General features: G+C 34.1%; 3 protein-coding genes across 10 annotated transcripts; all 3 read right to left on the reverse strand.

Annotated features, from left to right (window-relative positions):
• Positions 1-122: 122 nt before the first annotated feature.
• LOC146909568 (putative disease resistance RPP13-like protein 1) lies at positions 123-1853 on the reverse strand. The gene is made up of 2 exons (XM_085729359.1): positions 1554-1853; positions 123-1151 (listed from the first exon to the last, which is right to left on the reverse strand). The coding sequence occupies exons 1-2, from the start codon at positions 1851-1853 to the stop codon at positions 540-542; spliced, it is 912 nt and encodes a 303-aa protein (XP_085585485.1). The 3' UTR covers positions 123-539.
• A 975-nt stretch (positions 1854-2828) lies between these two features.
• On the reverse strand, positions 2829-5296 carry LOC146909569 (G2/mitotic-specific cyclin S13-7-like). The gene is made up of 5 exons (XM_085727704.1): positions 5139-5296; positions 4624-4826; positions 4248-4511; positions 4001-4123; positions 2829-3895 (listed from the first exon to the last, which is right to left on the reverse strand). The coding sequence occupies exons 1-5, from the start codon at positions 5179-5181 to the stop codon at positions 3143-3145; spliced, it is 1386 nt and encodes a 461-aa protein (XP_085583830.1). The 5' UTR covers positions 5182-5296; the 3' UTR covers positions 2829-3142.
• A 3707-nt stretch (positions 5297-9003) lies between these two features.
• On the reverse strand, positions 9004-15270 carry LOC146909570 (stomatal closure-related actin-binding protein 3-like). 8 transcript variants are annotated; one of them, XM_085730375.1, is made up of 14 exons: positions 14624-14776; positions 13916-13977; positions 12955-13256; positions 12581-12709; positions 12222-12314; positions 11972-12112; positions 11676-11744; positions 11275-11358; positions 10999-11179; positions 10114-10227; positions 9963-10021; positions 9614-9748; positions 9368-9517; positions 9004-9253 (listed from the first exon to the last, which is right to left on the reverse strand). In XM_085730375.1, the coding sequence occupies exons 3-14, from the start codon at positions 13237-13239 to the stop codon at positions 9221-9223; spliced, it is 1473 nt and encodes a 490-aa protein (XP_085586501.1). In that variant the 5' UTR covers positions 13240-13256; positions 13916-13977; positions 14624-14776; the 3' UTR covers positions 9004-9220. The 8 variants fall into 8 exon arrangements, with proteins under 8 accessions (XP_085586501.1, XP_085586499.1, XP_085586500.1 ...); XM_085730373.1 differs by having other exon boundaries at positions 12955-13259; XM_085730374.1 differs by lacking the exon at positions 14624-14776 and adding an exon at positions 14479-14593 and having other exon boundaries at positions 12955-13259.
• Between the last annotated feature and the right edge of the window lie 310 nt (positions 15271-15580).

Here is a 15580-nt window from a genome sequence, read left to right on the forward strand (position 1 = left end):
ATGACGGAGAAATAGAAGGCCGATGTACATCATCGTATTCAAGCTGGGTGGTTGAAATGGAGAAGAGCCTCGTGTGTTTTGTGCGATAAGAAAGTACCACTTAAGCCGAAAGGAAAGTTCTATCGGACAGCCGTCGGACCGGCAATGTTGTATGGTACGGAGTGTTGGGCGGTTAAGAGCCAACACGAGAGTAAAGTAAGCGTAGCGGAGATGAGGATGTTGCGTTGGATGAGTGGGAAGACTAGACATGATAGGATTAGGAATGACATCATTAGCGAGAGAGTGGGGGTAGCACCTATAGTAGAAAAGTTGGTAGAAAATAGGCTTAGATGGTTTGGACATGTAGAGAGAAGGCCCGTAGACGCCGTGGTAAGAAGAGTAGATCAAATGGAGGAGAGTCGGGTTAAAAGAGGTAGAGGAAGACCTAAGAAAACTATTAGAGAAACCATTAGAAAAGATTTAGAGGTCAATGAGTTGGATCCAAATATGGTCTTTGATAGAACATTATGGCGGCATTTGATCCATGTAGCCGACCCCACTTAGTGGGATAAGGCGTTGTTGTTGTTGTTGTTGTTGTTGTTGTAGGATACAGTGAACAATAAACAAAGCATCGCTTCAAGCGAGGGAGGGAGATAATGATAACTAATTCTTAGTGCCGGAATGATCTTACTCTCATTTTCCCAGATGTTATTATTTAGTATATTATTCCAATCCCTGATGTCACATTTACCTCGCAACAAGCCCCCGAGTGATTGTGCTGCTAAAGGCAGTCCCTTGCATTTTCTAACAATCTCTTTGCCATATTTTTGGATATCCATATTCTCAGTGGATTTTTCAAGAGAAAGACATGCATGGTTTGCGAAAACTGACCAACAATCTTCATCAGACAATTTCTTAAGATGGTAAGGTTGAAAAGTTTGGACCATAGTAGCAACATTTTCAATACGGGTTGTTACAAGAATTTTACTTCCTTTAGTTCCGCATTGAAAAGGCCTTAAAAGAGTATTCCAACCGTCATAATCCTCAGTCCAGACATCATCCAAAACAATTAAGAACTTCTTTCCCGTCAACTTCTTCAAATCTTGATGAATGATGTTCAAATTATTTGTGTTACAAGCACTTCTCACTTCCTCCGCAATGTTCTTTGTAACCTTCAAAACATCGAAATGATCAGAAACACAAACCCATGCCTGAACATCAAATTTCTTCTTTATACTGTCATGGTTGTACACAGATTGGGCTAAAGTGGTTTTTCCCATTCCACCCATGCCAACTATGGGGATCACACAAGTCTTATCATTATCATCACCATCATCTAACAGTAATTTGAGTATGGCCTCTTTGTCTTGATCCCTACCAAATATGTTACATCCGGCATCTAGAGAGGTAGATGGAGTTCTCCAAGAAGAGTGGTCAGTTGCAATGTGTTGAAGACCAAGAATATCTTTGAATTTTAGAATGTATTCAAGTCTAGAAACTATGTTTTCTAACTTACAAACCATATCCATTTCTTCAAAGTTGAAAAAGCGAGAGAAGTAGTTAGAAGTACCCACCTCCTTTTTCATCCGAGTAGTTGCGGCTTTAGCAGAAATGTGATCCAAAAGGTCATCAGCTACATAAACAGCGTCTTTGAGATCATCGAGCCAGTTGTTAACAGCAGAGTCTTTGATTTGTTTCTGCTCCGCATCATAAAGAACAGCTTCTACTGCATACAGAGTGTTCTTCAACCGTTGTACCAAATTGACGTCAACCTTCTTTCCACGGATCAAGTCAAGAACCTGAGGAGAAGAGAGCCTTTTGATGACAACTTCAATGAAAGCAGAGAGAAGAGCTTCACCAACAGTAGCTGCCATGGTCTCGACCGAGAAGAAAAGTGATTGATTTGATTAGATTAGATTGGAAATCAGAGATTGAATGTATGCTGCAGTTTGCACTACTAAGTGAACTCATTCCTTTGTGAAACTGTGTATACTCTGAACTGTGTGTTGCTCTTGGCATGTGAGAATACTGAATTTACGGTCAAAGAAATAGATAAAGTACATATTGAGGTGTGAGCACATGCAACACTTAATAATAGCAAACTAATATACAAAGTATGAAGATGAAAAAGACAATCGAGCACATGCAACACTTAATAATAGCTAACTAATATACAAAGTATGAAGATGAAAAAGACAATTTTAAACAATAGTATATATCCCGCCTATTTTGGAATCAAAACATTAGCTTTGCCAACCATAAAACGAAAGGAAATACTAACACGTCAGTGTATGGGAAATTGTACTTTCTACGTTTAAAAAGTTAAAAATTGTTTCTTTCAAAACAAGATTCCGTAACATGTTCTTTTAAGGTACGAGTTAGTATGACCCAGTGGAAGATATGTTAATACTTAATAAGATGAGGTGAGGGACATGTCAAACATTTTGAAGATATGTTACACAGCTGAATCTCATTACCATCCATTTCGTCACGATTCAATATTTAGAGTAGACTACAAGAACTCTTTACATTTCAATTTAATACAAGTTTGGTTGTCATTGGAACTATTTCACTACAATTAACAAGTCCAGTGCATCAAATCCTTGTGAAGATTAGCCAGACTCTCTTTAACTTGTTATAGAACTTGGACAATCTCCCTAGGGATAAAATGAGTCAACACCAAATGACCCATTCATACAGAAAATTGAACACTTACAATTTGAAGCTAATTAACCTTGGATTTTTTTGAATGGATTTATTGTTTCAACATCTTGGGATGTGAATGTGTTCATAAGCATAACATCATGGGATGAAATTTCTCCAAAAGAAAGAAAATTGAAAAAAAGCAATTATGTTGCTAAAACACATCATTTCATTTCCAGAATATTGTTTCATGCTTTGTTGATATTGGCTGGCAGCTTCAACCATTACACTTATGGTTTTACTGTCTAGTCTATATAATGATGTGAGAACTATAAAATGAGGAAGCTTATACATGAATTTTTGATTTCACTACAACCAATTGCTAGGAAAAAATATCTAACCAATCAAATGTAAAGAATACAATAACAAATGGTTATTGCTGAGAGCCCCACATAAAACCTAAAACTCATGCAACTTCCTTTGCTTATTTTTTCAAAGCAAACTTAAATCTAGAGAGAACCTACACAGCAGCAGGTAGCAGAAGATTCTTTGCAGGTGGAAGCGCAGCAACAGCACCTTTCTGAGGATCAGAGTACTTCTTATACACAACCTTCAGCTTTCCATTCTCAGCACCAGAGTGAAAACTCACCAACAACCTAGCACAATCCATCAACTGTTCTTCGGAGTAACCGGTATGCATCTTGAGTGTCTCATTCCAAACAGGAGTCTTGCTCAATGTGCTCCTTGCTGCATAAACTGCTGAGGCAGCAAGCATTGATGGACAATACCTTAATGTAGCATAATGCATCATTCCCAACTCAGAGAGAAAATGAGCCATCATCTCGAAATCCCCTTGATCAGAAGGAACTGCAGATACTGATGCAGCCTTGATGAAACGAACCAGGAACACAAAAGGTGTCGGCACGGTCAAAGTCCATTCAAGCTTTCCTAGGATGGTTTTCTCCATGACGAGAATCTGTTCATGACTGTAAGCTCTATCTGAGAGGCACACAAAGTCATTAACCTCAGGTGGCCAGATTTCTTCATACTTTGATGCCATCAGCATGGCACTGATTCCAACCAATTGAAGTTCCCTTCTTGACACAAGGTTGACAGCAAGGAACCTATCAACTATGTTGATTGTGAGATAAAGGGTTTCAGGTGAAAGTTCGAATTTTGAGTGAACATCTACCAGCCAATCAATGAGTATTCCTCTCATCCTCTCATTTATCTCAGGTTGTGAGTCCATGTAATCATGTGGACGGCTTTCATTCTGAATCATTCAACACATACACAAGCAATAAAGAACAATACATCAGACACAAAACAAAAACATATAGAATGAAAAGTAAATTAAAGTCATGTCTGTTATTGTTACCTCAACTATCTTGTAGAACTTGTATATGTCTTCAAGATATTCAACAGCAGCTAACTCATTGTTAGCATCACCAGCATCAATGTCAACAATCTCCTTTGGTTTGTTAGTCAAACCACATGCAGCCTAAAAGAACATGAAAAGAACATGTAAACAAACAAAAGAACATGTAAAAGAGAATTCAATCCAACAACATAACATGTTTCTTTGTTAAATTAATTCTTAACAAGTAACAATACAACAAACAAACCTTGCTTCTAGCAGTGAGGACAGAAGAAAGAGTGCGTGAAGGTATCTTCTTGGAATTAACTTCTTCCTTTTTCTTGTGCACAGATTTCTCTTCATTGTCCTTTTCTTCAGAACTTACTTCAATAACTTCCACAGGCTTAGGTTTTGCAGTGACTCTCTTCTGAACAGGTTTAGGGGCCACCACCACTCTTCTAGCCACTGCTGCAACTCCATCAGCAACAACAGGAGGAGCAGGTCCAGGAGCCACATTGACACAAGCTTGTTTCTTCAATTTCAAATCAAACACAAAAAACCAATCTCAGAAAATAATCATCACAATGAAACATTAAATTAAATAATGAAAGAAAAGAAAGATTAATCAAATAATCATCACTAACCTTATTGTTTTCAGCAACTGCTGCTGCTTGTGCATTGGCAAGTAGTTGTGCACAAAAACTCCTTGTGACAGGGCGATTTGGCTTAACTTCGACACCTTTTAGTGTGACAACATTTCCAATATCAAGAAGTGGTCTACGGTTCCTTCCTTCCCCTGCTGCACCGTTCTTCTTCTGTTGTTTCCCTCCTCCCAAGGCAGCATCACCTATAACATTGCACAAACGAACATCAAAAACAGGTTCTAGATTTCGATCCAAACACAAAATCCAAAAAAAAAACAAGACCCTTTTACTAGATTTGATGCAAAACCCTAAAAATCGAAACTTTTTAAGATTTATCATCTGGGCTTCTTTCAAAAACCCAGATTTGCAAGATCTTTCAATCAGTGAATAGATAGATGAAAAAGAAACCAACCCAGAAACTATTTTACTCAAAGTTTCAATCTTAGAACAAAAACATTGAACCCAGGATAAATAAAACCATAAAGAATCAATGATTGAAGAAAACACAAACAAACCTCTGGGTTGTTGTTGTTGTTGAACAATGGGTCTTGAAGCCATTACGAAACTGTTGTTGTTGATTCTTGAGGATGGAATCAAAAACACTGTTGTTGTTGTTCACACCCTCGCACGCACTCTTGTTTGAGATTGTAGAATGAATGAATGAATTGGGAATGAGAAAAACGAAGGAAAAAGGCCTCTTATGAAGCTGATGGAGACACCGTTTCTATCCTCAACGGTCGAATTTTTGTCTTGTTTTTAACCGTTGGATTTCCTTATAGTTGATCTGACGATGGAGCGTGCATATTCGAGATAATATAGCCGTTGGTGAAGAATCGAAAGATAGGCATGTGGACTGGCACATTGTTTCCACTTTGATTGTTTTCCTTTTTTAATATAATATTATTTTGTGATAATTTTTTTTCTATTTTCTATTTTGTGATAATTTTTTTCTAGAAAAAATTGTATGTACAGTTGTTTACATCGATGTATGTATGTGTCCAATAAAAATGGAGTAGGATTTTATTATTTAAAAAAAATGATTATAAAATAGGTTTATATAGAGCGGTAATAGTAAGATGATGTGTTTTGACTGGATAACGGTCTAAAATTACTTGTCCTAAAATTAGAGTCAACCGACGATATGACGGTATAGTAGTCATATGTTTTTTTTTTGTTAGAATGTTATATTTTTTATAGGTTTATAAATAAATAATAATAATTTAAAAACATTAATATTTTAAAATTTATCATAAATGATTAAACTCATAACATTATTTTCATTTATAGTGTTTTTTATAATATTTTAAAAATCAATAAGTACACATATTAAAATATAGGCTTAATTGCACTTTTGGCCCCCTATCTTTTCAAAACTTGCGGTTACTGACCCCTAACTAATTTAAATACAAAACAACCTTCTAAGTATTGAATCTTTGCGCGAGTTTTGGCCCCAATCGACGTGGCACCCTAAATGAGGTGCCACGTGTCATTTTAATTTTTTTTGGCCTTGGGGGGCCAAAACTGCCAAAGATTCAATACTTGGGGGCCGTTTTGTATTTAAATTAGTTAGCGTAACCGCAAGTTTTGAAAAGATAGAGGGTCAAAAGTGTAATTAAGCCTAAAATATATTTACATTAGAAAAACTTATTTGATAGATTTATGTAAAATAAATGTTTTTTTTCATACCCGGTATCCGAAATATGGGCGTACTAATTTGAGATTTAGATAGGAGAACACTCCTAGATCTCAAGAATAGACCAATAGACCAATTCATGAGACTTACCAATAAGATGCTTTTAGAAGATTATTTTACCCCTCTATCATACACACACCCATACATATCCATTAATATTTCAACTTTTTACAATTGATTAACTTTGTCTTGGTTTAGAATAAATTATTAATTTGTCCCCATGAGCATAGCTTAGTACACCCCACTTATTCACTTTAAAAAGTAAATTCTAACCACTAGATTATTTGAAGAAAAAAAACTATTAATTTAGTTCCTAAATTTTGACCCTATCTTCAATTTAAGTCTTAAAATATACAAGAAATATATGTAGTTATTTTCAATTTAATCTTTAACTTCTTAATAACATAGGCAAAATCAATTGTAAGTGTAATTTAATAAATATAAAAATTATTTTATCATGTTTTATGTTATTGAATAATAATGATTTCGCATTTAAAATAAATTTTAATTAGATGGTGATGGAATGTAGTTTAGAAACATAAATCATGTGATAGTACATCTATAACAATTCTAAAGCTCAAGTCAATAATTAATAGAGAGATGTGAAAAGTGATGTTTATTTTGTGTAATAAGTTAAGTTTAGTTAGTTACGAGACACTCAAGTTAAATATGAATTGAAGTGAAAATTTTGGGTGACTCCAGTCAACAATGTTTATGGTTGCCTCCACTATCTCTTTATTTTTTGGCGTAACTTATTTATAATTTTTTAATAATAATACTTAATAACCATTCATTTCCTCCACTCTACTTGCGGGATTTCATTTAAAGTTAGAGCATAGTTTTATGTGAAGCTAGGTCACCGCAATTAACATTAGGGAAAATCGAACTTGCGATCCCGAGAGGTACACACTCTAAATTTTAAGGCAACATCAATAGACCAACGCAAATAAGTGATGTTTGGTAGAGTATTAACCGTCCCTAAAGATGTTAATTTGTATTTGCAAGTGGAGATCCTAATAATTGGTGCCTTGCGGTCTAGAAATATTTCTCCTTGGGGATAAGGAAGGGGAGGAATTACCCCCAAGGTTGGTTTCGAGAAGAGGTTGGTTTCATTCCTCTCACGCCATAGGGATATTTATATTCAAGTAGTACCCTATGGGTTATATATCTACTTGTCTTTTCATACGATAGCTGTATAAATTTATTTTATTTTATTTATTTTGCGATTAAATTATTTTACTACCGATTTGATTGAAAATAATAGAAAAATTTTGTTTTTTATTATTTTAATAGAATCCATGCGGTGACATGGAGACTTTAGGGGAGGGGACATGAGAAAAAAATTTCCTTAGATAAAAATTGCGGACAATGGACATTTTTGGTTGCAATGAAAAAGGGAAGCATTTGGGCAATATTGTAGTTTGTGACATTGGCGAACCACAATGTCATAAGTGGTTTCTACTTTCTCTTTCACAATTTTTTTTTTTTTTGTATACTTATGACATTATGGTTAGCCAATGTCACCAACCACAATGTCACCCAAATGCTATCCGTAAAGAAGAGCGAGAGACTAATCCTCGCTTTTGTCTTGTCTCGTCCAATTGGTTGCAGGAAGAGACTAATCCTCCTTTTGTCGTTCAATACTATCTACCTTTGAGTTTTGGTGACTTTGATAATTTTATTTCTATCTCTCATTTAACTTTGTTTCTAATAACTTTTTTTGTCTCATTTCATTTCTTAACTTATGTGCCAAAACTTTAAACGACGCTCATTATAAAGGAGAGAGTATTATTCCCTCCACCTCATAGTGAGTGACTCATCTCTGGACAAAAACAAATTGTCGCAAATACTACTTTCGTATTCTCAAGTCAACATTTTCCACCGTGCATTTATGTCAATAGTGTTTAAGCCAAAAGTAGGGGTCTTGTTACTTCTTTAGTAAAAGGATCTTGCCACCACTCTCTCATCATTTATATTGTTTTTTAAAATAGCTTGGGATTAGAAATTAACCTTTTTAAGGTGAATAAATAGATTGTCCGAAAAAGGTGAATTTTAACCACTAAACTAAAAAAATATAGTGTCCGAGATTTGAACCTCACCCCTACATATATTATGAAATGTTCCTATCAACCGAGTTAAGCCTCCCGTAAACTATATTTTTCTTATTCCATATGAAATGGTAAAATGAATAATTCATTTTGGGACGGTGGGAGTAATAAACAATAATTTTTCTATTAAAAACTTAGGAAAATGCCTTACTTCCATTCTTCTCAATTCATTCATCTCCAATAATCCATTCACACCAAAGGAAAATGCTGAATAAAAGGTAAAAACTTAGGAAAATTGAGTGTTTTCTTTGGAGTGGAATCTCTTCCATTCCATAAACCAGTGAGGAGATGAGACCATATATCATGAAGTGAAAAAACTCCATCAACTCAATGGATTTTAGCAATATTGCTTTCGATGGTATGCAGTGCACCATGTTGTTTTGAGCTTGATTGTCGAGTAGTTGTTGATCACTTCAACAAACCGAAGAAAAAGACATGACGCAGTTTGATGCCGTGATAAACCGAAAAAGGACATTTCGCAGTTTGATGCCGTGTAAATTTTGTTAAGAGACAAGTGAATAATGTAAACCATAATTTAGCTACCGCGACAACTAGTAGGAATATGCAAATCAGCCACAGTGAACAAATGAACGAATTTATAAAAACTTGAGTTTGTTACAACATGATTAGGCAAACAAAAAAAACATGCCTAAAACAATGCAACCTAATTAGTGGAAACCCAATTACAATGATGAAATCACACATTTCTTAAATAAGACAAGCACACATGTATACTCACACCAAGAATCTGATCAAACTCACTTTTGTTGGAAAACTCAGTCAGTCAATTTTGCTACTACACTAGATCATCTGGCCCAGCAAGCACAACCTGTCAAAAATCAAAAATAAAAATTGCTATATTCAATTTTACATGAAAAACCAAAATGAAAGAATAAGTATGCATATGATTCCGTAGACAATAATGTACGAGAAAGATACATACATTGCAATCAAGAGCATGTTTCCTGGCGATCATAATCGCAACATTTCTATCTTTCTCTGATTCAAAGGTTAACACAAACGATAGCCCTTTTCTTGCTTGCCAAAATAGTGCCTTCGCTGCATTACCGACATCACTTCTGACTCCGCATAGCTTAGATTAAATGAAATGTTAGTTTAACGGATATAGCCGCCAAATAAAAAACTCAAACCAAGGGAAAAATGAATACATGGATTACTAAAATAGTACCTGCATTGTTGGGGAGTAAATCTCTCTAGCTTTTGTAATCCAACCCCTACATAGCTTTATCCTCATTCTCCCCACATTAAACGAATGAGTAGAATGTGATGAGTGATCTTTTCCATTCATCTGAGAAATAACTACCTGTATAACACCAAGTACAAACTTCGTAAGAATTATTTTTCCAAAAAATTCCATTTCCCAAAGCAAATCTTTCTCTTTAGATAAGTAGAAGAACATCAAGGAGTGAAAATAGACATTTAGATATTCATATGCTTCTACTTGAGGTGATAATTTCGATAGTGTTTTGCGCTAGATATAGTGAAATTATTGAATCTAAAGAGAGTGGATAACATACATTAAAGTCGGTGTTGGATTTTCGGAGAAGTGCCTCCACATGGCTTCCGAGTCCTGGGACTGTTCCACACAAGATAGGTAGCTGTTAGCCTTTGTTTTCTACTTTTAGATGCATCAACTAGTTCAAGCCGAAACCAAAAACAAAAACTAACCGGTTTGAATTGGATTAGTAGTTAGTGTAAGTTTTTTGCCATCGGAGACAATGTCCACTTGTAACATTCTCCCAACATCAAGGGGATCAGGAGCATAGATTGATTTGTTGGCACCTGATAAATAAAGGCAAATCAACTTCGATCAATATAAAATTCAAAAAGGATTGATTTGATGTTGGAGCTCAATTAAGCAAAAAGCATGATAAAAAAATCAAATCGGGTACAAAGACAATGTCCCACATGAATGTTTCAAATTCAAATATTCAGCCATCAAATTGGAGCCATACATAAGAGAAATTATCATGGAGTCATTGTGACATTTTTTTTCTAAGTAAATGAATGAATAGGAGTCCAATGCGACAAAAAAAGCATCACAGAGGTATAGATGAATTTTTTAGCCAAATGCTTATAAAAGCAAAAATTTAATTTAAAGAATAGGTTACTTGAGTGATATTGCATTTCCACATTGTATGCACTATGCAGATTTCTACTTGGACTGAGGATTATCAAGGAAACATCCTCAAATTAGATACCAGTAAAGTTATATATTGGATCAGAAAAGATCATATGCATATCTTTTCTAAGTTGAGAAGAGCTATATTTTCGATGTTTAACAAACTTGAATAATGTAAGGTTCTGAATGATGTAAATTCAGTTATTCAGATCTTATATTTTGGCTACATTCCAGGTCAAATATTTTCTACAAATAGCCGCATCTCCTTACCAGCACCTGAGTACTATCTCTAAGAATAAAGTTGTTGAATAAAAACATCTCATTATCAAATTACCATAATCTGTTAAGAATATTACTAAAATAAACCATTATAAATAATAAGACCTTTGAATTTTCACCATATGCTAGAAAATCAATAAAAAACATCGTACCTGAAATAACTTCCCTCCAGCTGCCTTCAGATGACAAGCGATACCATTGAAACGAACATTTTGAAACCTGTGGCACTTCATTCGTGCAAGGCTTGACTTGCAGATGCGAACCTAAAGCTTCAGAACCATCTAACTTATATGAATGAGATTTATTCTCCTTGTCCCACTTGCTCATTGTTAGCTGCCATGAAGAAAATGAAGTTATTGGAAGAAAATTATAATTGTGTAGACTCTCTCGACGGTCAATCAAACAAGTAAAACAAGATACCAACAAACCTCTTTCTGAAGCTGAATTGAAAATACCGATTTTTCTTGAATTTGATCCCTTAGAGCACGGAGTTCATATTCCATGGCCATAACCTGAAATTGTTGTAAAATTCTCATGAAAAGCAAATTTTCACTATTTTGAAGAATATTCAAATAGTTATACAGTCTAGGCTATGAGAAATATTAATCATAGAACAAAATTGTATGGGATACTTGGTTTTTTTACGGCAATGCATGGATATGGAAATTTTCACTATGTAAGCTTCCCATTCATATACAATATGGATACCGTGGAAGAAAAAAAAAGGAATGTCTATGCTTTTTGCAATAATCTATAAATTAGAATTACTGATTTACTATTATCATTGTCATTATCATAAAATGGAGTATAATTAAATTAAGCAATGTACCTTGCTTGGCTGATGCAGCAATCTGATTCTTCTAGCCTCTTGAACCTCTTCTACCAGTCCATCCACATCCTGACAGTAAGAAAACACAAAAAATGTATGCTTAACAGTTAACGTAACATAATAATAGATGGAAAAAAGAAGAAAAAAAAACTGCAATTCTTTCATATATACTCATGCATGTGACTTTCTAATGCACATAAAAGACTATTAGTGCTTAGTGTTTAATTATGAAATCATTAACGCAAAATTGTACATGTACAACCATAGTTATGCAATCAAACAGCATGGTGTAGAACCTGTGGTTTAGAAGCCTGGGTAACTTTTTCTTGTTCCTCAAGTGCCTCCCCAATTCTCAGCACCACTGCTCTAGCACTCTCGATTTCGGCACAAGCAAAAGACTTCTCTTGATTAACCAACTTTTTGGCATCTTCAGAAGCCTGTTGAACAAAGATGGGATCAGATATCTTTTCAAGAAAAAAATCATAATGTTTTGATGGAGATTCTAAATTCATTTAGAAAAAGAAAAGTTTAGATGTCAAATAAGACCTGTTTGAGAAAATTCAAAAGCTTTTTCACTTCAAACTTCTCTTGAATCAGTTCTCCTTCATTCTGAGTCAACTTAACAGCTAAAGCTTCCACCTGTGATTAATATATTTTTAAGTATGGAGTAACATTGATTGAATAACAGGAAATAAGACTTTTTATCATGCACTCTGAACTAGCGTTGACGTATATGAATATAGAGAAAAAATTGATATAAGCTCCAAAAGAGGGAGCCGAGAAACTCAAAAAGTCTGGAAGGCTCAACTTTTCCCAGTTACCACAGAAAATGAAATAGAAATACCATTTCAAACATTGAACAAAGTAATGTACTTAAGATCATGGAGTAGTATAAAATAACAAACCATAGAGATAGCATTCGCCACATCCTCTTTATTTCTTCCCGTAAAACGGCCTTTCAAATATTCTAATGCATCTCTTAGCTTCTTCAAAAGAACATGCCCCTCCAAAGATGGAACCTCTCTTAGCTTTGCCTGAATTCCATGAAAAATAAACACATCACCATAAGTTGAGGGAAAAAAACATGACTCCATTGAAGTGCAAAATAAAAAAGAAACTCATGAAATATGGCAAACTCTAATTCAACTAAGACAGTCATAACAACAGAAAAGTGATGTAACTAAACATGATTTTTCTCGTTCTTTTCGTTTTTACTGAACAGATACGTATTTGAATGAATTTTCTATTATAGGCCAGAAGCAAATATAAATTATGGAACCTCATTAGACAGCTTAGCAGCTGCTGATAAGTTCTTGTCAAATTTACTGGCAAGGTCACGAACTGAGATACGCTTGTTCTGCTCTGACAAATTGGAAGCTTCTTGTTCGATAACATCTTTCAACGAAGGACCCTGATTATCCTCAGCAGGCTCTTGAAAAACTTGATGATCAGCCCCTAGTTTATACTTTGGAAAACTATTAGAAATAAAGCTCACATCGGCCGAAACAGGCGGAACTGCTTCCATTGGCATCTTGGTTTCAATTTCAGGACTAATCTTTGTCATTGTGAAAAAAGATTTGTCTGCTAAAAGAAGAAATGAAACATATTATCAAACCTTCAGTTAAGAATATCGTGGAAATAAAAATCAATACTAAATAGTATAGCTTCATTTGGCTGAACCAGATAGAACATTAAAAGCTCTAGATGTTCACCCTTCCATGTCATGTATGCAAAATGTATATGCACTTTAAGATACATCAAATACATTGGATTATTTGATCCAACTACCATGTGTACTACACAACAGGAAAGGGACATTCCAAATTCATCACCATGCAATTAGGTGTTAAACAGTAAAAGGGCCTAAGTCATGTATGCTCACCAACTGTTGTTGATGATTTAGCAGTTAATCATGATCTAACGCTGTAAATTAAACCATTCAAGTTCTGTTTAAGAGAATGAAAATTTGAAGGTGGATATAATCTTTAAGTATTATCACCAAAGAACAAAAGATTAGAGTTTAAAGCAACTATTGTCAGGTTGGTATAAGATGGATTTTGACTACAACAGCCATTTCGATTAACCTTTATATAGTTTGATAAAAAAAAACGATCGTGCATATCTATTAAACAATGAAATTATAAATGTCGTTAAAATCTAGTAGAAGTAGCTGTCGTGTCGCCATAAGTTGTAAAGGACAAAGGGAAAGATTGAACACAATAACATCAACACAAACTAACCAGTATGCTATTACTGTGGTTGATTTCAATCACAATCATTAGGTGTCATTTTTTTCCTACTCCTAATGAAAAAGATAGATCAAGCACAGTCACCATGTTAATAGCATTCATATAACCAAAATAATTATCAATTTATCAAATCAATTTGAATAAAGTTAGTACATCTGCATACAAGAAAAAATTAGAAAAATACAAATCAGATAAAATGTCATGGCTACTCCAGCTCAACAAACAAACAAACAAACAAAATCATGAAACCATAGAGATCTACACAACAAAAATGAAAAAATTGTAGACAATGACGTAGGAGCCTAACATAAAAATAAAATTAAAAACAAAAGAAAATATAAAATAGAGAGATGATCTAAGAAAATTGGCAACTTGAGATCACAAGCAAGAGGATATATATTGTACTAGACGTGGACACCATTAATTAACAATTTATCAAATGCATTACTAAATATTATCAACATCAAATCAACCTACATTCCAAAAATATTATCAACTCCAATTAATTACTAGTTAAAAATAAAAATTAAATTAACTTAAATTAATAAACATACTTCTCATCAACCATTGCACTTGAAGCAAATTGTAGACAAATAAAATTGAAAAACTAAATATAAAATGAGAGCTAAAGTAAAGTAAGTGAAAAAAGTAGTTGCATGCAACAAAAATGGAAATGCAGGAAAGATAGAAAGAACTTACATAGCAAAAAAGTTAAAACATAGAGCCAAACACAGCTTATGCAGTTCCAACTAAGCAAGATTATTTGTGTACAAAATGATAAAGAGAAAAAAACAGGATTGAAGTTGAAGAATGACAACAAGAATAGTACATAATAAAAGAAGAAAGAAAGATGATGAATATGATGAAGAAGAAGAATCTATAGCTTTACTTTTTCAAAAGGTTAAAAAAAGAGAAAAATTAAAATAAAATAGAAAAAAATTAAAAATAGTAAAAGGAAAATAAAAAGCTTGAAACCTGACTCATTTGTCTCCCCTCTCAACGACTTGAAATCAATTTGTTTTTTCTTTCAGTAACTTGCATCATTGTTACCTCTTCTAACGGTGGGGTCCACTTTTGGAAATCACACGCGCCACTGTTACTGTATGGTCCACTTTATCTACGGGTTGATGTAGGCGCGTGGTGTTAAAGACGTGTTCATGCGCGTGGTGGAATTGTTGTCGTACCGATGTTTATGTTTTTTCTGATTGTTCTTTTACAGCGGGGACTGGTGTTTGGCGGGATGTCGTTCTTTTGACCAGTGTGTTTCCTGAAATGACCCTGTGTTTTTGGTTTTATTTACAGTAAATGCCACCACTAATTATGATGCTAATTTCATTTGTTTGAATAGGAAAAAAGAAATATATTTGATGGATACGTGATCATGTGAATAAACTATAAACAAACTGTAGTTGACAATGGACGTGGAATATGTTGTTGAGAAAATGTAAATTACAAAATAGGGACAAAGACAAATGTGTTCGTTTTGTAGTTTTTTAGTTAGCCAACCGTAAAATTGTGACAGTTTAAGATTATTATATTTTGTTTATTAAAAGTGATAGTTTAAGACTTTATCCTAAAAAAACAATTTTTTTTTGTCTGAAAAAAATATAACATATAGGGATTTCTCTGTTTTTCTTTCAAATTTTGTATTTGTAT

The sequence above is a fragment of the Medicago sativa genome, chromosome 7, assembly GCF_051527215.1.
Source record: "Medicago sativa cultivar Bolivia chromosome 7, Bolivia_mono, whole genome shotgun sequence".
Lineage (NCBI taxonomy): Eukaryota > Viridiplantae > Streptophyta > Magnoliopsida > Fabales > Fabaceae > Medicago > Medicago sativa.